Source organism: Rhipicephalus sanguineus, chromosome 5 (genome assembly GCF_013339695.2).
Source record: "Rhipicephalus sanguineus isolate Rsan-2018 chromosome 5, BIME_Rsan_1.4, whole genome shotgun sequence".
Taxonomy (NCBI): Eukaryota; Metazoa; Arthropoda; class Arachnida; order Ixodida; family Ixodidae; genus Rhipicephalus; species Rhipicephalus sanguineus.
Window position 1 is genome coordinate 97,426,100 of NC_051180.1, and position 25,080 is coordinate 97,451,179.

At 48.5% G+C, this 25,080-nt stretch overlaps 1 protein-coding gene across 1 annotated transcript; it reads left to right on the forward strand.

The window, feature by feature from the left end:
- The first annotated feature begins 14,915 nt into the window (after positions 1-14,915).
- On the forward strand, positions 14,916-24,305 carry LOC119394042 (facilitated trehalose transporter Tret1-like). The gene is made up of 5 exons (XM_037661255.2): positions 14,916-15,226; positions 16,938-17,116; positions 20,315-20,532; positions 21,549-21,816; positions 22,800-24,305. Exons 1-5 carry the CDS (start codon positions 14,965-14,967, stop codon positions 23,304-23,306), a joined length of 1,434 nt encoding a protein of 477 aa, XP_037517183.1. The 5' UTR covers positions 14,916-14,964; the 3' UTR covers positions 23,307-24,305.
- Positions 24,306-25,080: the final 775 nt, after the last annotated feature.

Sequence of the window (25,080 nt, forward strand, 5' to 3'; positions counted from 1 at the left end):
GACAGACAGACAGACAGACAGACAGACAGACAGACAGACAGACAGACAGACAGACAGACAGACAGACAGACTTCATCGCCATGCCTATCTGTTGTCTTCACGTGTGCTGCAGTCACATTTGACATGTAATTAGTTGTGCGCGTTGCTCAGATAATTGCAAGGACGGAAGATGTACGTTTGAGAGAATGTGGCAAACTATTTCAGAGATGTATGGCAGTGAACGAAGCTGTTATATTGTAATGATTAGAGTTGAAATGACTAGAATTGTCATTTTACCACGATTAGACTGAACCCTGATTAGAGTACTATGATTAGGCGCGCGTTCATTACCACGACACCGAATAACTCACCCACTTTGCTGATACGAAAGCTTCGTCGAAAGGTAATGCCAGTCGAAGCGCTCAATTTCTTTTTTTTTTTCAACGAGAACAACGTATGCTACGGCCCGGTGCTCAGATACGTCTTCGTCAGCAGCGGAAATGAGTCGATCCCGCAATACGGCCAGGCAAGCCACCGCACGACGACCGTCTGTATCAACCGCACACGAATGGCCTCATGAAACGCCAAAAGAATACTTTCGATTACGCGCCGTTCCACGTGCATGTTGATGTCGAACACAGTAAGCTGCATGCTGTAATTCCGCACGCTATACATTTGCCCATACAGCAATGCAGTGCAAGAAACAACGCACATGATGTTGCCGTTCGAACTCATTAATGAAAGGTGATTACATATTTTACGCCACGTTACCGATCGTGCTCGGCGATAATAATTCCGACGCCTCTGCGTATGCAACAGACAGCCCACCGAATCACCGAAGTGCGACGATAACCTAAGCGTGAGTGTTAAGGACAATGAAAAGAAGCTATGCGTGACATTAGGGAGTTTTAGTATAACGGAAAACAGCTAACGTAAGGATTTAGCGTTAGCGTTGCGTGCTCCAGACTGCGCATGCGCAGTATGTAAACGTAGCCCGAGCTCTTACGTACGTACGCTATTTTCGGTATATAGCGCTGAACGCTAACGCACGCAGGGGATTCGGCACGTAGGGCAAGATGGCGGCGCCTGTTCAAGCATGGAGGAAGGAATACTAAGGAGAGGCCCTGACGTCACATTCGTGAAGCCTCCACATCGCAAACACCCGCATCACCTCCTAGCGAAGGCGCAGCGAAACATTTCACGATTTCCGTCGCGACGTTTGCAAGCGCATGCGCGCATCGCGAAACTTTGCAGCCTTTTTTTTGTTTGTTTTTCGCCGTGCAAGCGGTGTAGGCGATTCACGCTTGCTGCTCTTTGTGTGTGTTCTTTAGGAAAGCTACGGAATGCCCAGCTGTTGTGTATACCCTGTGCAAATCGCGTGCACTGCGGACTGTACCGGGTGTCACTTTTCATGTGTACGTATACGTTCGCTTCATTACTGGCATGGTATTTGCGTGCGAAGCTCTCGGATGTGCGCTCTGCTGCTTGTTACTCATTCTGTCAACTCGGAACACACGTGAAATTTTGTTTTTGGCGTCTGACGCGCCGTACATACCATGCGCTGACGGCATCGTACGTTTTAGAGGCTTTGTCGTTCAAACGATAGGGCAATAAACTTTTGTTGTTGTTATCGGACTACGTGATGTATGTATTGTGCGGTGTGCGCTCGCTGCGTGCTTGTGTTGTGTGCGCACTGGAATTACAAACTTTACATGCACGCTCGCGTATACAATACAGCGGTGTCCTCTTTTCGACGTGACGTTACGCCAACTATAGGTTGGCGTTGCGCCGAATAGCTACTACGGTTACTCCATATACACGAACAAAGAACCGCTAATCGGGCAGTAGACCTGGAAATCGGGCTACGAGAAAGGAAAAGAAAGGCCTAACGCCCAGCAGAACGCGTAAGTCACTGCTAGGCGAGTTCGAATACGATAAGGCAGGGGCTCAATGTTTTTGAATACGGCACGTACCGGTACTTTCTGTACTGTTGCACAAAAACGCTCCACGAAGAATTTCAGCACGCAGCGCTCGGGCCTGCCACGCACGAACAGCCTGGTAAACGTATGCTTGCAACATTTTACTGCGTGCGAACCGCACAATACGCGCTAAGTTTACGCCGGGACTACAGATTCGAGCAGAAGCGAACCACCGCGGAGAGCACGCCGCGGGGCGTCTGCTGTTTTGTTTGCCCCACACCGGTTTGTTTGCCCCATAAATTTGACGTCACTTCCGCCACACTTTTCGCAATGCATTGGGATAGGATGGGGCCTCTCCTTAGTTTTTCCTTCCTCCATGTGTTCAAGCGAGACTTGTCCAACTTGTCCACTTCGAATATTTCGAGTCGTCGGCTTGCATTATTAAACTCATTCATTCGCAAATAATGATCGTATTTGATTTAGATTTGAGTAATGATGCTTCGCCAGCCGTATGTGCCGATAAAGAGCTCCGTTTTCGAGATAGACTGTCGATTAGCGGTGCAGAAGTCTTAACAAGGTTTGTTTACAAGGTTCGCTCATGCTTGCTGTAGCCGCGCAGAGATGGCGACGCTGTCGTCATTCGCCTGTTTCCGAGATACGGTCAATAGCGAGTTTTAGTATAGCGGATAACAGCAAACGCAAGGATTTAGCGTTAGCGTTAGCGTTGCGTGCTCCGAACTGCGCATGAGCAGAACGCAAACGTAGCCCGAGCTCTTACGTACGAACGCTATTTCTGGAATATAGCGTTCAACGCTAACGCACGCAAGAGATCCCGTACGTAGGGCAAGATGGCGGTGCCTGTTGAAGCGAGAGCCGTCCACTTCGAATCTTTGTAGCCGTCGTCCTGCTTTACTAAACTTATTCATTCCCTAATAATGTTCGTATTTGATTTAGATTTTGAGTAATGAGGCTTCGCCAACCGTGTACCGCCGATAAAATAGCTCCGTTTTTGAGATACAAAGTGGATTTGCGCTGCAGAAGGCTTAGCAAGATTTGCTTGCAAGGTTCGCTCATGTTTTCTGTAGCAGCGCAGAGATGGCGACGCTGTCTTTAGTCGCCTCTGGTCGCCCTCTTCCAAGATACGGCCACAAGTCAACCAGATACATGTCAGCGTCTTTTCCCTTCATGCTTTCGCGGCAGTGCATGAATGTAACGCGTGATGCGTCCCAGCTTAAAAAGGCGTAATAGGGGTCTTGAAGAATTCTCGAACGCGGCATGTCGACAGAAACCATGTGTCAGAACTCAACACTTCTGCAAACGCGACATGGAGACGCAACAGTGGTGACTTTGGATCAGCTCAACTTGGTGGCGCTTTTGTGGATTCTACAGTGCATTTAGTGTTTTTATGTCTAGATGGCGCCGTATGTGCTTGCGTTAGCGTTAGCGGGAATGCCTTCCGCTGTACTAAAAGACCACCAGTTGACACGCAGCGCGTTCCGTTTTAGCGTTAGCGTTGAGACGCACGCTAACGCTAACGTAAGCGTTTCCCGCTATACTAAAACTCGCTAATACAGCACACTAGATGTCGTTGTATGTGCTTGCGTTAGCGTTAGCGGGAATGCCTTCCGCTGTACTAAGAGCTACCAGTTGGCACGCAGCGCGTTCCGGCTTAGCGTTAGCGTTCAGACGCACGCTATCATACCAGTCGCGAAACTGCGTTCCGAGACCCAAACATTCCCATGGCCGATTCCGCAGAAGCTTGCAGATTGTCGTACCATCTGGGAGCAGAAATATAAAACCCAAGCACGCAGCGACAGCATCCTATTAAGCGTTTATTAGGTTGTTTTTTGTTCAATAGATAACGAGACAATCGGCAGATTTCACCAACTTCGGCCAATGGTGTGTTCGGATTTTGATCCATGGGGCCTATGGGGTGTTTTTCAACTCGTACGACTGAAGAACTCTGCTCTAAAGTGCACTTGTATACACGCACGAGAGTTCTCTTGCACTTCCTCCCGATGGACATGTAGCCGCCGTTGCTGGGAATCGAACCTGCGTCCGCGAGCTCTCCGGCGCTGCACCTCGGCCGCTAAACGGGTTCGAGCCCGGTCTAGGTGGTCACATTTCGATGGAGGCGAAATGCTAGAGGCCCGTGTATAATGTGCGATGTCAGTGCACGTTAAATAAAACCAGGCAGTCGGAATTACGGGATCCCTCCACTACGGCGTTCCCTCATAATCATGTCGTGGCTTTCGCACGTAAAACTTCCGGGCATTATTATTCTCCCACGGTGGTTGCTCCATACGTTAAGCGCAAGTTCCAATTATAACGGCTGTTCTTGCCCCCAGCCGCAACAATATTCAGCATTTTTTTTTTTATAATGGCACCATCCCACTCGCTTTTTTACATCACGAAACAACGCATTGCAGAGTGATGACTAGCGTTGAAACACTCATATTTTGCGAATATTACACACAAAGGTAGTGGGTGTGCTTTCAATGACACAATATAATTATATTACTGGTATTATTAACTGTGCTATCGGCGTCAAATAAAACGCGAACTGCAGCAAGCATTAGCCATGGTATAGTGCGCTCCGTCCAGCCATCACTACTGACAGGCACAAACACGTAAGGATTGGCAGCCCTGCGCCATCCCACTATAGCGCGATATTTTAGCTTCTGTTCTATTGGCCTCGAGGAGTTACGGAGTCGCCCTCTATCGGACGCGCCTCGATTGCGTGCTAGGCAGGATACCGCCGGCGCGCTCCCCATAGGTTTTGCTGTCGGCGCTCTACATAAACACCTCGCGAAGCCCTCCAGGGCATTTCTGTAAGTACTTTCGAAAGGAACTGTGTCCTTTACTGTCAAAATAATAATTTTCGACGAATTGAAAGCACAAGATAGTCTACAGTCGCTGTCTCTTTGCAGAAAACCGAGCACCCGCTTCACGCGGTCACCGCGTTGGAGACCCCTGAAACCGGCTTCTTGCGTGAAAGGTAGTCACTCGCTGAGTGCAAACTATGTGAAATATCTCGTCAGAGTAGACTGCCTGTATAACCTAACGGAGCATAACAGAAAGAAGCCTCAAGCCAGCGATCGCACGGGTTCGCGACGACTGACGGTGCCTGCATGTATGAGCGTCTGCATGTATGTTCGTACTGATGGTTTCGCTTTTGCTACGAGAGCCTTTTGACACCGCGCTGTGAACTTTAGGCCGCAAAATATAAGAATTTGTGAGTACACAAACAACTACTGTTGCGCGGGCGCTATCAGAGCACTTCAAAAACAATTTCGTAACAACTACCACTTCGGTGCGCATGGCAACTTTGTGATGTGCCTTCCCGACGATTCAGTGTTTTTTTTTTTTTTTCGGTCTAAATTCGTGTACGTTTCAATGTCATTTGACAAGTTGTCGCGCACTGCGTATTGATCGGTCTTCTCAGCGGGCAAATGCCGCTGCTTCTGTTTCTTTATTCAGTGCATTCGTTTCGTTTGGTGCTCACACAAAACGTGAGCAAATGCGACGCCTTTTTTTAATGCTCCAATTAATTATCGATCCCTTTGCATTCTAGTGAACTTGCCGCTCTCTGTCATCAACAAATTCATAGACCAAAGCTTCGCCACTTCGAGATTGTTGGTGGAAGGAGAAGCAGTCTACGAGACTGAGCATGCAGTAGCATGCAACGCCAAGGAAAAGAAAGAAAATACAGTAGCGTTTGCCGGACTTGTTCTGCAAACGTCGGCTGTGAACTAGGGCCCACATGAACTTGAAATAGCGGTGAATAAAATAAAAGGTATTGCAGCAACCAGCAGCCGCAAAAGAGGATAGTAAATATTTGACGAGTACCCCAGCAATTTTGGCAGCAGTGAACGCCAACAGGGTGGCATCTTTCCCACGTAAATAAATGAGGCTCCAAGAAAATACATAGGGTTGGAGAGGCCCAACGTGAGTTTGAGAGTGGCACAATTAAATTTGGGCTTTTTATCACATTGTGCTTGCGTGAGGGGAACGCAAGCTCGACTGAAAAAATGTTATTGCCAACATAAATGCAGCACACAGCCGCAGCATTTGACTCTCGCTAGTCCACCAGCAAACGTCGCGTAGCTTAGTATGAAGGCGAAAGCCTTACACGCCTCTTCAAACGGGAAGATTGACCGTCGGCGGCGTCAAGACGAGTGACGAAAAAAATAATCGTCACGTGATGACGTCATCATGACGTCGCCGATCTCCTAAATTTGTAGCTTCATTATGACATCACCATGACGTGACAAAACGTGATGTCACATGATCACGTATTCACACGACATGGTCCCTTTGCATTGCCTCCGTGATCGATGGGCCGATCACGGAGGCAATGCAACATATACGGTGCATGACGGCGACGGGGACGGACATTTTCGAGCCGAGACTGTCCATATAATTGCTATTGCAATAAAACTTATGTAGCTTATGAAGCAATGCAAAACTTATGTAGCTTATGAAGGCAAAAGCTCTAGATGCCTCATCAAATGGGGAGATTGCCCGTCGGCGTCCCGCGTCGGCGGCAACACGAGTGATGCAAAAAATAATCGTCATGTGATGGTGTCACCATATGACGTCATCATCACGTCACAGATCGCCAAAATATGTAGCGTCACGATGACGTCACATGATGACGTATTCACACATCGTGGTCGCTTTGCATTGCCTCCGTGATCGGTCACGGAGGCCGTGCAAAACCGCGTTAGGTGCAGAACGCTTTTGGAGGGGGGCGCGGGAGAATCAGTACAACTACTGACAAGAACATTGCTTTCGCTTTCTAGTCATCTATGGCGAGTGCATAAGGGACCCTGTGCGTTTTTTAATTCACCGTATCTAAACAATGAATTGTGCATCTGCAGCTGATTTTGTGGACGCTGAGCACGGGTCTGACGATCAAGAGGTCGCGCGGGAGGGTTCTGATATGGTATCGCACGTGGTAAAAGGGAGCGCCTTTTCCATCCTGTGGCAGATAAACATCATTTGCCGGCGGGAAGCGCGCGCGAGCCATCGTCTCAGTGCTCGCTGTCTGCTAGTCACCGAACATCGCAGGCCCGACGCAGTAACGAAAGTCTTCGTCGCGGAAGTGCTTGTTGCACACAAGACTCGTAGCCGATAGCTACTTGCCGGTTCTTAGCTTTACAACCCATGCTTCACGCAGTTTCTTGTCCCGCGGTTACCGGTACAGGCTGACACTGGGCTCCGTTGCGTAAGCGCGGCACTGCGGCACCAAGCGATAGAGCCCCATGTTCGTCGCCTTCGGAAGCAGCCACTCTATTACAATGGTTTCAACTGAGTAGAAAATGAGAGAAAACTTCCGAATTTGAACAGACCGCAGCGCATGTGCGACTTGAAACTCGTTTTCAAAGCACGCGGCAGTGCTCCACAAGCAGCCGACGCGGCCGCTGAGACCACGTGATCCTGCCAAGCACGTCACGCCGACGGTGGCGCCGGCGTTTCCAGTGGTGGGCCTCGAGGCCGATACTCGGCGACAGCTTTTCTTGACACCACTGTGGAAGCTACAGAACGAAAGTGCCTACATGCGCACGCGCCAAGAAATAGTACCTATATTTATTTTCTAATTCGAAAAGTTACCTAGCTCGAATAAATAAAGAGTTCTTCATTATAAAAAGAGAACGAGTATGTAAAGCCGTTTGTAAAAAAAAAGGTATTGTAAACTTCAATTTTGTTTCTGTCTTTTTTATTTCTTGGACAGCACCACGTTTTCCTCACACCTGCTCTCTCAGTAAACATGGCGTCCGCGATACCGCCTGAATCGCGTGCGGCCGTAAACTCGCCGTCTCGTTCTCCGAAGAAGCTTACACTAAATGTGACAGAAAGGTGCTATCAAAACAGACCAAGCAAGTTATTTGCAGCGTCTACGCTGGAGTGAGGCGCCGTCAGCGTGACTTGTCTGCAAATGCAGTGTGCCGGACTGTCGTCGAGCTCACCGGAGTGAGCGAGAAAACAGTTAAGCGTATCAATGCTGAAGCTCTGCGAACCCCACTTGCCCCTCCCCGAAGCGCAAGAAATTGAATTTCTCGGGCCAAACTGAGAAGCGCATCACCGGCAACACACGGCTGCTGCGCTATTACACGTTTGCGTTGGCAGCATTGCGGCGCAAAGTGCACAGCTACTTCATGCGCAATGAAATATCTACGGCCGAGAAACCAGCGAAGCTTGATAAAATAATCTGCGTCAGTCTCTTTTTAATTAAGCGTGAGCTATCTTTAAATCTAAACCCAATTCAGCGGCATCATGGTACTTGCATTCCGTATTTATTCGAATACAATGCGAGCTATTTCTCCAAATTTTTGCTACTAAAGTCGCCCCTCGCGTTACAGTCGTGATCACGTTACAATCGAGCAAACGCCGTATTCAGGCTGCGGTGTGCGCTTGGTGGCGTTCATCATATTCCCATGTGTCTTGTTTTGTTGTCTTCGGGCTTCACTCGCAAAGACTGTTCGGGATGCTCCGCGCAGACCGCGATGCGATGTTCCAGAAGCGCCACGATTGTTTTAGATCTTTCTGTTAAGATTGCGCACAGTACGCGAATAGTCAGAGATTACGTGGCTACCAGAGATAACACTGGAACATTCGATAGAACATGTATAAAAGCCGACACCTTTACGACTTGTCAGAATTATTGACGGACGACGCTCTGACTGACTCGTTTCCCGCCCACAAGTTTGGCCAAATAAAGAATTTCATCTTCGACACACCCACTGCTGCCTTCGTCAACGTAACAACCCTGTGACAATATACAGTACAGTAGGTAGATGCATCTACGCACACTGATGTTCCCATTCTGCATGTAGACGTGGTGCTAAACGCTCTAGCGATGCGAGCAAGCGAAACCGAAACTGGAACTGAAATCGGCTGCAAGATGCCGAACTACTTGCGTAGTAACACATATGTGCGGATGCCCCGCCTCCGTAGCCTTCGCTCCAATGCCAAGATAAGTTGTCGCCGAGTATAGTTGTTATATTTCAAACAAAACAAAACTAATAAAAAGAACATTGAAACGGCCAAAAAAACTCTGCACGCCCACGCCGGCCACGATTATGACCATATCACCATGTCAGAATTACATATAGAACAGAAGCGAAAATATGGGAATCGCGCAGTGCCGCCAATCCTGTGGTGCGCACCTCTCAGTAGTGATGACTGCATGGTGAACACTACACCACTGCTAATGTTTGCCTCTGTTCGCGTTTCATTTGACGTCAATAGCACTTACACTGCCGATATTATTAACCTACGTCGTGCCGCTTCGCGGTTTTTCACTCTTCTGCCAGCATCAATCTGCCACAACCAGAGTCGACAGCGACGTGCCGTTCTACCAGTGAGGTCATAGGCGACGTTTGTGCTCATGTGGCGGCGACCACTACCGCGCTCTTTAGCATATAGAAACGCGCTAACATTCAAGCCAATTATTTCCACTCTTTGATGAGAGAACATCTTTAAATGCGAAGCACCTTTTGTGCTCCGGCCAAGGAGGTTAAAAAAAATTCTGGAGTGGAAGCTCTCGCAATGCCTTGCCAGCAAACGTGAAGCCAGCTTTTGCCCACCAAAGAGTTCGGAAACATGCTCTTTTCCGGTGGTGCCTACTTAGAGATCAAATGGCTTTGATCTGTTAGTGTAAATACTGCATTAATTATAGAATAAAAGATCGTTGTAGCTGACAAAATAACCCGTCGAGAGGAGTATTCGCGATTGATCTCTAATAAAATTTGCCATGACTTTGATGCTTATTTTCGAAAACTAGTAACACGAAGACACACTTTGAGCAGTATATGACCCGTAAGAGTTGCCATATTAAACTCGTGTTGGCGTACGAGGAAAACGCTCGCTTTCCTCGCGGACCCCCATTTGAGAACCACTGTTCTAAGTCCTGTATAAATGCACGGTCTGCATTATACACTTAATCTGCTATCGCTTGTATGCAGATCAATCTTTGGGCAGCTGGAATTCCTTTTGTCAACTATACCACTTCCTCGCTCAAACTGGAAAATTTCATGCTGAGCAAATTATTTCCCTACTGAAGATGGAAAAATTTCCAGCTGGAAATAACTTCCCAACTGGAAGTGGAAACTTCAAGCTGGAAATGGCTTTCCAGTCGGGAATTATTTCCATATCCATGCTGGAAATACGATCTACAGCCTGGAATGGTTTTCATTACCAGCTGGAAATACAATTTCCAGCCTGAAGAGCCGTTTCCAGCTGAAAACCAGGCTGGAAACCCGATTTCCAGCTGGGAATTCACATGCCATTTTCATGTGAGTTCGCCAAACACCGATGGTTTCTCATGCCCCTACTAAGATGGCGGGCGCAGCCGCCATTTTTTGGTGGGCACGGCTTCACTCTTGCGCAATAATCGCCACTACAGCAGTTTTTTTATAACCTCCTTGGCTCCGGCTGTCGGCGTCTCCTGTCGTCGTAGCCCGTCACGGCGTCTACTGTCGTCGCCCGTCACGGTAAAGCCAGTGGCAAATAAGACGGCGCGTTCGCTGAGGAAAAGCTCGCGAGAACGCGCGCTCGCCCGCGACAGACAACGCCACGTGCGCTTGTCCGAGCGGCAAATAAGACGGCGCGTTGGCCGATGTCACCCCCTAAGGGGGGAGTGAGCGTCGTCTCAGTATCAAAATAAAGTTCTTTGCCTGCCTGCCTGGCCTGCCTGGCCTGCCTGCTGAGGAAAAGCTCTGTTTCTGAAATGGACGCTGTGTGCGACGCTGTTTGTAGCAATGAGAGGACGCTGTCCTCTCATTTCTATTGACGTGCTTCGCACTTCCCCAGGTTTGACGTTAGTGGAGCTGTTTTTTTTAGATGCGAAGCATCTTATGGCGGAGATCAAACCGGTGGTGTGCGGCGTGACCACCCTTACTGCGCATGCGCAAACCCTCTCCATCCACTTCTGCCTCCCCTCTCCCCTTTCCCCTCTTCACTCCCCCTCTCACCATCTCCCCTCCCCTCTCCACTTCCCCTTTCCACTCCCCTCTGAAACGCGGGCTCGACATGCCGAAACGCTGCTTCGCATCGCCTCATGGTCCCCTTTAGCGGGAGATGGTGTGATTTTTCTCTTTCTCCTTCTCGCTTCTTCCTGCGGGCAAGAATTTACATGTTTAATGGGTGATATATGGGTTTGCTACTGTCCTTGGCAGGAATGACTATCTCGGACTTCCTTTACAGCGTGCTAACTCATTTCCGGATGTTTACTGCAGCAGAAGAGTGCGTCATTATATTGCAATAAATGAAACAGTCACCGTACCTTCTCATCCTCCAGCTGATAACACACTTATCGCTGACGTGGCATACTGCAGTATTGAGCATTAATATCGCATTTTATCTGGCGTACAATTAGGTCAGCGTTTTCGCGAGATGCGAAGTCATGAGTTAATACGAAGCAGATTAAAAGCAATTGTTGACGAGCGATGTCGTGCTTTATAGTAAGGAAAAAAAAAAGAAAGAAAAGAGCTAATTGACTATCCATCGCAAAAGCAGGCTCTCAGACTACAATTTATCATCACGCACGCTCAATATAGCCATTGCTATTCTGCGTGAAATACCCCCGATTCATTTGAGAGACTGCACATGCTGCACCAGTGATAAACTTCGTTCCCTTTACGTCGGACTGTTGTCGTTATCTTTAATAACATTGTAAAGCACGAACAAAGTTTCTCACGCTCCGTCGATATGTGACAGTCCTGACGCTCAGTGTGATCTCTTCCCATTGCACTCAGATAAGAGTAAATGAATAAAAATAAATAACTACCCGAAGGTAGCTTATTTATTTATTTGTTTATTTATTCATTTATTTTGTGACCTCATGGTATCACATTACATGGTATCATGGTATCACATTACCCGCGGCCTCACGCTCTCGTTGTAGGCCATCGCTCAGGTTTCGGCGCGAAGTTCAAAGAAAGTGAATTTCGCGTTCTCATTTCCCGGCTGTAATATAAAACATTTACAGCCAGATGAGTGCGCTCTGAAGGATCATTTTACCAATGTAATGTCATTTAGTGACAGCCTGCATGATCGACTTAAAACTTACATTCGATGGTGCAACTTCAATATAATCACACAAGCCTGAAATCAGGTGGTTTGTATAGTGAGGCAGGCAAAAGCGAAGACAGCCGACAAAGCGCATCTTTCGTACCACTGTGGTGCGGTTCGTGCGGATCTCCTTAATCGGGGAATTCGCGGGTGACGCGAGAACACGTGATGTTCTCTGTGACACTTGGTGATAACCGGGGTCGCATTTCCTGCACTTTCGCCACCATAGGCGGGCGCAGGGCTCTTCACTAGCCCCTTTAGTACGGAAAGCCGAGCTAGTTGGTACGAATGCATAGTGCAATAGCGTAAGAAAACACAGGGACACAGGCAAGAGAGACGATACAAGCAGGCGCTAGACGATACAGGCATGTCCCTGTGTTTTCTTGCGCTATTGCACTATGAAGCCCCCCTTAGATGATTAGGCAGGGGGGGGGGGCGAGGTTGCGCCCCCCCCCCCCCACCTCCCCTGTGTGCACGCCTGTGCGAGTCGCCACCTAGCTCAGTACGCTGCTTTCGAGTTGGGCAGAGTTCAAGCTCCATCGACGGACCTCGGGAAAGTTAGAATTGCGAAATCATTTCACTCACCGTGGTACGTGACAACGCCGACGAGAAGTGCTATGTGGGAAGGTTTAGCTGCTGAGTCTGTACACGGATATCACTGTAGTCGTTTCACGGCTCCTATTTGACACGCCTTTCATATGTGCTTCCCGCAGTTCGTGCTTCTATCCCTGCTGGCATGCCATAACTGTCTCTCCCAGTTGCGTTGGCAGACAGCAGTGTGTGTGTGGGGGGGGGGGGGGGGGGCGGGAGAGGGGGGTTGGACGCATTAAAGCCAATGTCGTAAGCAGCTACCGTCAGCTGTTCAGTGCTCCCTTTTCAAAGAGTAGTACATCGACGCATTCATCATTCTTTCTGCTTTTTTTTTTGGGGGGGGGGGGGGGGGGGGGGCTTGGAGAGGGAGAGGTACGAAGTTGTTCTCGCCAAAAGAGCATGACGCTTCTTCTGAGGCAACCAGGACAATGAAGCTCGCAACCGTGAAATCGAGTGTTGCATCCTGCAAGAGTGGGTTTCTTCGCACCCCGCTGTAAACACGAATTGTAGATCGGCGAGTGATCGTTGCAGCAGTCATGCAAACTTAACTATGTGCGCCTCATGGACTTGATAGGGCAGCTTTGATAAGATTGGTTCTCAGAGAGACTGCGACATTCGGGATGCAAAAGTTGACTCACACTGTCTGAGCGTTTCTCGCTATCTCGACAGGTACCGCGCAAAGAAAATCGTTTCGTGGAAAAGCGAATCACGTACCCCGCTTCCTTGGTGGACTTTTCAAGCGAAGCATGTATTAATGACCTGTGAAGCTGGTGATGGTGTTCCAAAACAAAAAAAACCAACTCACCCACAACTGGTGCGCACCAAAGAAATGATAAATAAAACAAAAGTTTTTCTTCCGAGGATTGAGGTTTCAACCCGGGTCATCCCGGCCCCATATCGAGTGCCTTGACCATTAGGCCACGCGCCCATGCTTGCCCATTATTAACTGAGCTGAAGCATGCGAACGCATTCTACCAACGATGCAAAAAAAAAAGAAAAAAAAAACGAAAGCACTACACTTGCTATTGGCGCTTCATTGAAACATTTCGTGTAGGCGGACTGAAAGCGATCTGCTGTGCAACGCGTAAGGTCGATATCAGGAATTCCGCATTTCAGGAAAATTTGGATATCGAGAAAATTAAATTCCTAACCCGCGTTTCCGTGATCGTGTGATGGTCCTTTCGTTGGGCCGTTCTAGAGGTTGACGAACGATGGAAAGAAGATGAAAGACGCCATGCCGATTCAGCCTGAAAACAGCGTTCCGGGGACGGCCGCTACCTAACAAAAAAAAAAAAAAACTGAACGCTTACGTTAGGAGGGAGCATTGAGCAATGCGATAGACAGAAAGAAAGAAAGAAAGAAAGAAAGAAAGAAAGAAAGAAAGAAAGAAAGAAAGAAAGAAAGAAAGAAAGAAAGAAAGAAAGAAAGAAAGAAAGAAAGAAAGAAAGAAAGAAAGAAAGAAAGAAATAAAGAAAGCACGCCCACGCCAAGCTTCGCTTGCCCCCATTTCCCCGATAGGGAAATGGCTCCTGAACTTATCCACTGCAGTGGTTCCTCGACTATGACGTTTCCCCATTTCCCCGATAGGGAAAGGGCTCCTGAACTTGCCCACTACAGTGGTTCCTCGACTATGACGTTCAACTGCCGAGCAAAAGGTCGCGGGTTTGATTCCCGGCTGCGGCGACTTTGTTAACACGCGGGTCAATGTGCAAACGCGCACGAATCGTGCTCCATGTAAGTGGTCAAAATTTATCCGGAGAGCACCACAATAGCGTCTCTGACAACTGATTCCTGAGCCCTGGGAAGTTTAACTCGCGAAGGCATACTGCGGTATTTAAATGGACACAAAAGTGAAACGCTTAACCGCGCCCCAACTTTACTCACAGCATATCAGTCAGCCCGCTCCCAAGTCTTGTTTAATTTTGCGTAAACACTGCACTCGATCATTTCGACACGTGTATGCAGTGTTAAATGGTTGGACCACAAAGGTCTGAAAAGTCAATCAGCCAAAAATCAATCCGAAAGATCAATCAGCCGCTCGTCCTGTGCATATACAGCATAACCTCGTTGATACGGTCCCGTTTCATACGATTTCCCAGCGTTCGCGATATCGTTATCAAGCGAAACTGCGCGATGTTTTAGTGAATTTCGATTGCGCTTTCCCGGATAGTACGTTTATCCCCGCATTTTTTTTTCAAGAACGCATGAACGATGTTCTAATGTACCATCTACTTACCCGTGTATGCGTCTTAATATTGTGCCCGCTTGTTTTAGGTAACTGCGGTGCTTTTATGTAATAACAAAACAGCCTCGTGTCGTTGTTCCAGTGCGGACAAGGCACCGGGAAAGCCAGACAGAGCCACCAGCGGCCGACGCTCGCCGCCATTGGCCTTCGCTGATGGCCGAACAATGGCAGCGTCGGCGGCGGAGGCGGTGGCCGTGGACGAAGAGGTCATGCAACGAAGACTCCGATGGATGCCTGCACCTATTCCTCGCCGAACTGGCTGCCGCAATGGCGGCGGTCTCTTACGGCCTCTCCGTCGGGTACTCGTCCCCGGCGTTGCCGGACATGCGCCAACGGATGCACTTGACCGAGAACGAGAGCAGCTGGTTCGGATCGCTGCTCAACATCGGAGCGCTCGTCGGGGGACTGGTCGGAGGCAAGTTTATATAGACTGGAATGTCCGTTGATGTTCACTAATATTTGCTGAGTAACTTCTTAAAAGCGAAGCTGTTTACCTCTAGCCCATGTGTTCGCTGGGGGTATTTTGGCCGGCTCGCGTCCGTATGTAGACACCCTATGTAGAAATAGAGAATGGAGGCGGCGCGTCCGGCGGAGCGCGCTCACGCGTGTCGGCGCTTGCCTTGGCGTTGGATGGTGGCGCTGCTGTAGTATGACGTATAGTACTTAAGTCCAGGGTTCGACGGAAACCCCTCTGGTCGGGAAAGTTCATGGCGGAAAAATCAAGCGCCGACCAATCGTTAAAACACACACACACAAAGACAAAGACGTTTCGGTACCGCTGGACCTTCTTCACGTTTCGGTCCCGCTACGGGGACCTTGTTCACAATGAACAAGGTCCCCGTAGCGGGACCGAAACGTCTTTGTCTTTGTGTGTGTGTTTTAACGATTGGTCGGCGCTTGATTTTTTCCGCGACGTATAGCACTGCGAGAAACCGGAGAAGGCAAGCCGCCGCGACGGCGCAGAGGGTGCACGCCGGAGAAAAAAGTTCACAAAGAGGAGACGCGTCGACAGCAGCAACGCATGTGCAGGCAGCAAAAGTGGGACCATGCAAAAGAGGAAGAACGCCTTCGTGTGCATGCAATCGCTCACGCCGGAAAAACGAACGGACCGGCGCGTATACGGCCGTAACGCGAATACAGCTTCGCAGGTAATCCGTCCCCATATCAATGTTGCGGCTCCACAAAACTTTATGTGCTTCACGGCCCTTATTGAAATCGACGAATTGTATCCGGCGTTCTCGCAAGGCGTACTTGTACTATCAGCCCGAACGAATTTTTTTTTTTTTTTGGTGATGCCAGTTGCGCGACATTCATTCGATACTGCTACCGAATACTTGGTCGTTCTGCTAAAGTGTCTGCTACATTGCTCAAAACAGCGGTTTGTTCGAAAAGTAAGTGGAACAACAGTGCGTTTTTATCGCAGGATTAATGTCGCGTCTCTCTAAATTTTACGCTGCCCGACGATTTCATTCCATGCCTATATTTGTCTCCGAGAAGGTCACCGGCTACACTTTAAAGTTTAAACATGCACCGCAACGTAATTAATAGTTAATTATAGTTGGTAGCACACTGATCATAGCGTTAGTTCAACGTCTGTGTATAGTCCACCGCATCTTACAGTTTACTTTGGATGTTTCGACAAAATTTTCTTTCTCTTCGGAAACCGCATCCTTAAATTTTTGGGGGAGTCCTGGGAAAAACAACCCACATTGTGGAACGTTTCGCCTATACTGCAGCAATGTTTCTGCGTTATCTGACGTTGTTCTGGTGAAATGTTTTCGCGGGAATAATTATAGAATTTAATGAAATCCGCAAACGTTTTGCAGGGGCGCACGCCGGGCCTTTCTTCTCTACAGTTTGTTAACTGTGCAGCTAAACTTTCGAGCACTCGTTTATAAATTTAATGGAAACTTTTATAAATTTAATGGAAAGATTAGCAAAGTCCGAGACCGCTCGCAATAAGTAAATAAATAAATAAATAATAAATAAATATAAATAAATAAATAAATAAATAAATAAATAAATAAATAAATAAGCAAGTAAATAAATAAATAAATAAATAAATAAATAAAATAACAGATTCGTTTTAAATTGTAGGAAAAAAAGGTGGTTACATTTCTATCCAGGACCGTCTATCCGGTACCTTGGGCGACGATACACCTTCCTGCTCACTGCTGTCTTCCACATAGCCGGTTGGATCCTGATAGCCACGGGCTCCGCAGTCTGGATGCTGCTGCTAGGCCGCACATTCACGGGACTGGCAACGGGTGTTGCTGCACTAGCCGTGCCGGTCTTTATCTCCGAGGTAACTACAGAAAACTTCTATTCCTCTGTCTGGTGTTAAAGATATAATCTCGTCTCTTAACCGCAGCATACGGTTCCATGCCATAAGTGTATTATTGAACATGTCTAGCTTGGCGGTCACACAGAATTTATTAGCTTGTCTTAAGCAAGGTGAGAGTCAAGAGAAGTACAAGATAGAGCTCGATCTTAATTCTGCACTACAGAGCGCCTAGTTCAGCACGCGTCACATATTCACACGAAGCAGAAAACTACATTCCGAGCAGACTTCGTTCATGGAGGTGGCGCTCCACTAGTGGAGGCGGTGTTCTGATGGCCGTACCCGCCGTAGTAGCTTTGGACGTAAGGTGTCGCGCCGCTAAGCTCGAGGGTGCGGGTACGACGGCAGCTCCATTTCGATGTGGGGAAAGTGCAAAGAACACCCGTATACACAGATTTAAGTCTACGTTGAGGAACCCCAAGAGGTCAAAATTATTCCGGAGTACCCAATACAGCCTGCTTCATAATCATATCGTGCTTTTGGCACCTAAAACCCAAGAAATCATTATTAATGGAAGGTAACCTCCAGAAGATGGTGGTAAATCATCATTCACCACGAGAAGCCTCTGGATCTAACTGGGGCATAATTTCGGGTAGTGCGAGCCAGCTCGCTCAATAGTAAAAACATTTATTGCCTCTATAACGTTTCTAGGCAAGTGGGTGGGGTCCTAGTCCAGGGCTCCACTGGCCTTTGCGGCTCGCTGGCTTGGTCGAGCAGAGCCAGCTGGCTCTCCCGATCCTTGCTAGCAAGCCAGCTCTCCCACTGCCTTGATCGAGATTGTGTCCCCAAAAGGGGAGAATTGACGTCTGGGGGCCGCGATTGGCATTCCCACGTAATGTGGGAATGGAAGGGTAAGGCTTCAGAGACAGAAGCGAAGGACAGAGTGGGCACAAGGGCGCAGCCAGGTTTTATTCTGGGAGTGTGTCGTGCCTGGGTATTTGAATCCATCCCTCATCGGCAACAGGTTGTTGCTACGATAGGGCAGCGTCGTACCCGGACTCCGTTTGGTAGCGTAGTCGAGTCTCCGGGTTGAGGAACTGATGTTAGCAAGATGGGAAAACAATAACAGTTTACTGGCACTTTTTGTACACTCAGTTTACATCGTGACAAGGTCAGAGTTCAGCGACGAGCGAATTGGATGAGCCTGTTACCGAGGGCTCAGAGCCCCATTTTCTCACTCAGCACCGTCGTTTTAACCCCTCAGTTTGCTCCTCTTTCTTGATGACCACCAATCACACACACGACCACACCCACCATGGCACAGTCCATTTCACTGTCGCTGAGGGGTCGTTGCACACTTGAAGCAGCAAGGGTCCGGCGGTTGACGGCACGCAGGTGGGGGAAGCAGGACAACAGGTTCCTCGTGCTTGCCCCTCCGATTCTTTCCGCGAAGGCAGAACGTGCTTGCTCCTGCAGTTCTTTCCCCGAAGGCAGAACGTGCTTGCTCCTGCAGTTCTTCCCCGAAGGGCAGAAAAAGGTTTGTGGAGACTCCTGTCCAAATATACCCGTCAGGTCACTTCGGCAGCGTACCAGCCAAGCCCAGGTGGCCCATTGTCTCCGGCCTTGCCGTCCCAGACCTTGAGGCCGAGATTCTGCCCATTGTTGGTCACTCGTCGTCCCAGAAATTCCGTTTCGTGGAAGGATGCAGGTGTTCTAGCAGTGTGAGAACGCCTCGCCCGCAGATTCTCATGGTCAGCGCATCGCCACCGACTGCCAGTCATAACAAGTGGTACTACGCCTCTATACGTGCGCGCGTGTGTATGTATGCGTGCGTGTACATACACACATGCAAACTGAAAAAGAGATAGGGGGTTGAACTACTCCCCCCCCCCCCTTGGCTACGCCTTTGGGGGCGGGACGAAGACGCTCACCGATATCCTTGCACCGCTTTGAGCCCCAATAGAGAGAGATAATAATCTTTAATTAAATTCCCGGAGATATTAGCCTGGTTTATCGCCTGGCTTGCTACTCCAGGTGTCGGGTGGTGACTATGATATATACAGTGATCAGGTATACACAAAAATAATGCATACACTCACAAGCACACACATATATACAAAAGAGTCACTCATAAAGTTTCGTTAAGTCCAGTGGTTCTCAAAAATACCAATAACGCTTTGGTGTTACGCATCCCACAAGCACTGTCTTGCCACGGGCCGAGAAGGTGCCGCAGCTCCAAGCTCAAGCCGCATTGCAAATGCAGTGCTGCCTTTAGAATCTGTCGTTCTGCGTCGGAACGGGAACAGTCGCTGAGGACGTGTTTTAAGTCTTCCTGAGTGTTACATGTGGTGCACGTAGGCGTGTCCGACAGCCTGATCTTGTGCTTGAAGCATTTCTTGTAGGCAACGCCGAGTCTCAACTGGCGAATGCACGTTTCATCTTGCCTGGCTAGTCCTTGTGGCATATAAAAGCTACACGTCGTGTCTAATCTGTGCAGCGGTCCGTACTGGTTACTTGTATCGCGCCATATTGTTCGCTGCAGATTCCACGCGAACGCGGATACTAAAATCGCTGCCCCAATATTGTAACAAGGAAGAGTAAGGGATGAAATTATTCATTTCGCTTATTATAACAAATACTTCGTGAAGAGAACTAAAGCATGGCAGGAGCTACACATGTGAACGGTTGCAATCCCTAATGATTGAGAATAGAGGTTTATATTCTGGCAAAATAAGCTCATGTCACACTAAATCCTACCAATCCTACCTATGTATGTAATGTTCGCCTCTGTAAGTCAGCAAAAATGATGATCACTCTAGCCAACTTGAAACGATTCTAACGCCCTCTTCTGTCAGGTTAAAGACGCGTGCAGAACTCGCACACATGCACTGCACAAGAGGAAACGAAAATAAGGAATCCGAGCTTGTGGCATACGCACAGCCACAACAGAGCAGTTTCTGATCGTGAATGAGTCGTATGTCTTGTTCTTGTGTGCCGTTTCTACTGGACCGTTCATAACGTGTGTGTCACAAGAATGAAAGGAGTGTATTTAGGCGTATTTACGTTTTCAAAATTACGCCTCCAAGCGAATGAGGTTTGCCGCCACCAGAGGCGACCTAGTGAGATAAAGCTGCGATGGGTAACATCCAGCACTGCCATCGGCCTGATATATGAAGTCCTGGATATGTAGCACAGTATGGTGCAATTTTTTCTTGCCTGCAGGTGAGTCCCAAGGAGGTACGGGGTCTTCTGGACACCGTGTGCACGATGGCAATCACTTTCGGTATACTAACGGCCTACGTATTGGGCAAGTGGTGTCACTATGACTTGCTGGCAGCACTATGCATCGTCCCGCCTGTCATCATGGCTGTGCTCTTGCCCATGCTTGCTGGTTCTCCCCGCTGGTTGCTGCAAGTGGGGCGCCAGGATTCGGCGCTCAGGTGAGAGCAGAGGGTGCCGTTATTGTCAGCCTACAAAATTGGGAGCTTTCGGTTTCGCTGGAATACACACACACACACACACACACACACACACACACACACACACACACACACACACACACACACACACACACACACACACACACACACACACACACACACACACACACACACACACACACACACACACACACACACACACACACACACACACACACACACACACACACACACCGAATGACAAGGCAAAGGATACAGACAGGACGTATAGCTGTGCTTGTTTTCTTCGCCTTGTCCTTCGTTCCTTTTTGCGCTAATTAGATATGTCGCAAGTCAGTACTTCGGACCAACTAGACACCTCGCATCTCTAATAAAGAGTTGGTAACTTATGGAAGGAGGCATCTTCCCGGCCTACGTCGAGCCAAGCAATGCAATGTTACCGAAGCCTATAAATTATGCGTATTACCTTTTTAAACGTGAAATGAAGATGAAATCCATCTTGTGTATCGCGGTCAGGGTCCAAACGAGATTTGTGCCATTTATCTCGTGCAGTGAAGGATTAGGTATTTGCCCCCTAACCATCCCCTCCTCACCCTTTCGCAAAATTCAGTGATAAATGGTCCAGTACATGTATCGAATTTCGCTTATGTGCGAGAGTATCCCACGCATGATGTAAGCTACCAATAACATCCCAAAGACGAAGGGCGGTGAGGAGTACAAAAATCAAACATTTCGTCTTGTTTTATGCTCTGTGAACATGAAATTTTCGTAATCAGTATTTACTTATCAACAAAGCCTCAAGGTGATATCTATACTAGCTGGTTAAGATTCATATTGACCAACGAGAGTGAGCTAGTATTTAATTCAGTCACTGCAGTGCTTCCTAATTCATGCGACGCAGTCAGGGGCAGTTCAATGACGACTTGCTTGCGCTTCCTTCCGCCAGTTGCGTTGGAGATCCATCACCAGATGTCCTATGGAACCAAAACTCTACCACGTCTCTTCTCACCTTCTAGGGCTCTCCAGTTCTATCGCGGACCGGATGTGGCCGTAGAGTTCGGAGCCATGCATGAAGCAGTCACGGCCGACCTTGAATCACCGCTGACCCTGGCCGAGCTCGGGAGACCCTGGGTGTACAAGCCATTTCTGTGCACGCTGGCCGCCTTCTTCTTGCAGCAATTCTCGGGCATCGTGGTCATGCTATTCTACACCCAAGATATCTTCACCACGGCCGGCACAGGCTTGTCGGCGGCCGACAGCACCATCGTCGTGGGTGCTGTGCAGGTGATTTTAGATTGCCAGTTAGTAAACAACATGTTAAAGACAATATACCTGCCTTTCGCAATGAAAGTAAGAATGTTAAAGTAACATAAGTAGGTAAGATTCCCTCGAGTTATTGCTTTATGCGATGGATGCTTAGTGAACAAGAAACGCACTTGTGCATGGCCCTAGATCGGGCACAGCGCGTTCATGCTTTTAGTTTTCAGTTTCACTTTATTTCGGACATAGTTACATAACATGAAATATGTCCACGTGGCAAGGCAAAAGGAGACTCATATGTCTCCTGACGAGGCCTTCACCCCGGACTTACACGTCGTCTATGAGCATAATCCGGGCAGCTATTCAGGAAACTCAATTTTACTATCATGTCAGCTTTGGCTGGCTGTCAGGGCTAATTATCCGTCACTGATTGGCTCAGAATGCCAACCTGGCGGAATTAGACGTCAAAAATGTAGTGCCCCTTGACTCTCTTAATACACTGCATTCTCAAAGGAGTGTTAGAATTTCAGCATTCGCAGAGCGCAAGTTCGAGCTACGTGAGCCAGGGGGGCAGCAGCGAAGGAAAGACGGGGAGCTCAAGAACGTGAGGAACTGACGCCACGTCATCAGTCCTCATGGCGTCGGTCACCGCGTTATTGGATCCTGGGTCTTTCCTGCCTGCTGATGGTGCGTCCTGGGTGCGATCTGGAGCTGATGTACTTTCCCTCAGGTTGATGATGTGATATCTACCTCACCACCCTTAAGGCTCGAATTGAGCCGGAAGTTCTGTGTAGTGCGTCACTTGTTTTGGCTGTGTGGGACAGCTTCAGCCGCGTTTCCCCGCGCAGAAGGCATTTCTTCAGCAAATGTGGTGCTTTCGAAATCTGGGAGTGGTCCAAGTGCTACCTGACGGGTTCACGTACCTCTTGACAAAGGGTCTGAATGAATTTCTCGAAATGAAGTTATTTTTTTTTTCTTGCGAGCTATAGTCCCTCTTCTGGCCGCAGGTGGTGTGCGTAGGCCTCGCCACGCAACTCACGGATCGCCTTGGTCGTCGCCCCCTCATGCTCTTTTCGACAGCGGTGTCCGGCATCAGCCTCGTTATCCTGGGCTGCTTCTACCACTTCAAGCGCACACTGGGACCCAGCTTCGTGCACTCTTACGGCTGGCTGCCCCTGTTCTCCCTGTGTCTCTACTTTCTGGGCTTCTCCGTGGGCCTGAGCCCGGTGCCTTCGATACTCCTGGGCGAAATGCTACCGCTGCGGGTCAAGTGCGGAGCCGCCAGCTTCCTTATATTCTTCTACTTCTCCTGCGGCACACTCGTCGCCAAGGAATACAACGACATGATGGCGTTGGTGGGCGAGGCCGGCGTCTACTGGTTCTACGCGGGCTTCATGGCCGCTGGCTTCATACTTGTGGCCGCTTTCCTGCCGGAGACGAAGGGAAAGACTCTCGAAGAGATTGAAGAGATTTTCGGCTCGCGACGGTCCGAACAGGAAGAATACAACGACTAGCTTTTCGGTGAATCGCATCCTTCGAATGCGCGTAGCCTGAAGATGAAACGGCGACGGTTGGTGGCCACAACGTCAAGTTCGTCCCTTTGCGTTTTCAGCACGGCAACTGAGAGTCAGTCCAACGAATTTAATCTAGTCCACATTTTTCGTTATCTGCTCTCGATGAAGCTTGCACGTTCTCGCAAACATTCCGCAGAAGGTGATGTTTATGGAAATCTCAGGGGCTTCCAAAGCGGTTATTAAGGGCCTGGACGCTGTCGCACGCGCAGCAAGAATTGATGCGGCTACGACTACATATGTGCTTTCATCGCGGTATTAACTAGATGCTTAGAAACCTTCTCACCCACGCCTGTAGCCTCCCACTGATGAGCAGTCGAATGGACACACTGCCTGCTTTGATTTTATTACCAGTGTGTATGCGTTTTGATTTTGTACATGCCGTTATAACGTACGTTGGTTAAGCGAGGACTGTGGCGCTGCGAGCAACACGGAGTTGCGCATTGTTAATGCTTCGGACATTCCATATTTGCACTGCTCACCCAGGGAAAGGCGGTCGTAACTCTACTGTAACGTTTCCTATGCCATTCATATGTTTCCTTAAGAAATCAATCTATTTTCCATATTGCTGACGTATAGTTCCTTAGGAATCGTACGGAAACATGTGTAATTATTCAAACGGCATATGGAACGTTTCTGTAGGGAAAGGCACGTATGTGATGCCACGAAAAACTTATGCAGTACTTCATTACAGTGGACGCCCCAAAACACTATGCTGTATAATTATGCTCATAATTATTCTTATTAAGAGCCTGAAAATAGGCTTTTCTTTAAAATGTCACGAAAGAGAGCTCACGGAGAGTCAGCAGCTTTCTTTTTTGCCCTGAAAATGATTCGTTTCGTGATTTTCGACATTTACTTAGAGCACATCGTGCCATAGGACAGGATGTATTGCACACATATGTGGAAAGCAGCAGAACTCTCGGTTTACTGTCATCATATCAGCGCGATACGACGGTATTAAGTCCTAAGCTTTACGTGAAACTGCTGCCGCACGAAGTGCTCAACAAGTTTAAATGCAGCTACGAGCGCTGGTACAGGATGGCACAGACACCATATGAGGTCTGGATTGGAAGAACAGCCAATTGGCAAAGCAGCGAACAAACAAAAACAGGCAAGTAGTTCGGTAAGGAATGAGCCGAGTGACAATCTGTTACGCCTAACGCGGTAGCACCGTGAAGATATTACTGCAACATGTTTTAGTACGTACGATTACTGGCTGCCCTCTGCAATTTAGTTTGGAACAAGGTCGGTGCTCAGTCAAACTGTTCGCAAGGTGTACTGACCTGACGAGGAGCAAAAGGAGCTTTACCAAGATACCGTGATGCTTTAGTTTGGGTTGTCATCGCTAAAACAGCTGACAGACACTACACAGCCTCACTTGTCCGAGCGAACTTTTGGACATGTGCCTGAGCCTAATAAGGCGCGAGACTCATCGTAAAGAAAAGTTAACATTTTCAGCTAAATTTTCATGAAATTTTGCGACTGGTGAATCTAATCGCATGTACAGTACTCACGGATTCGAAGGTGACATCAAATTTTTTAGTATAACGACTAGCATGAGAAATTGCCCAGTATAACCAGGTCATATCGCGACGAATCTGGTCTCTAAGGATAATGTTGGCTCTGATCTACGCATTTGAGTCGAAATTACGCCGATATGGCCCGAACTGAAGACTGTGGAAACGAAAGTATGTGCGTCACTTAGCCCTAAATT

Coding starts and splice junctions, on each gene's coding strand:
- LOC119394042 (XM_037661255.2), top strand. CDS start 14,965: ATGGCCGAACAATGGCAGCGTCGGCGGCGGAGGCGGTGGCCGTGGACG. Junction 17,117..20,314: donor TGCCGGTCTTTATCTCCGAG/GTAACTACAGAA, acceptor TCTTGCCTGCAG/GTGAGTCCCAAGGAGGTACG. Junction 21,817..22,799: donor TCGTCGTGGGTGCTGTGCAG/GTGATTTTAGAT, acceptor TTCTGGCCGCAG/GTGGTGTGCGTAGGCCTCGC.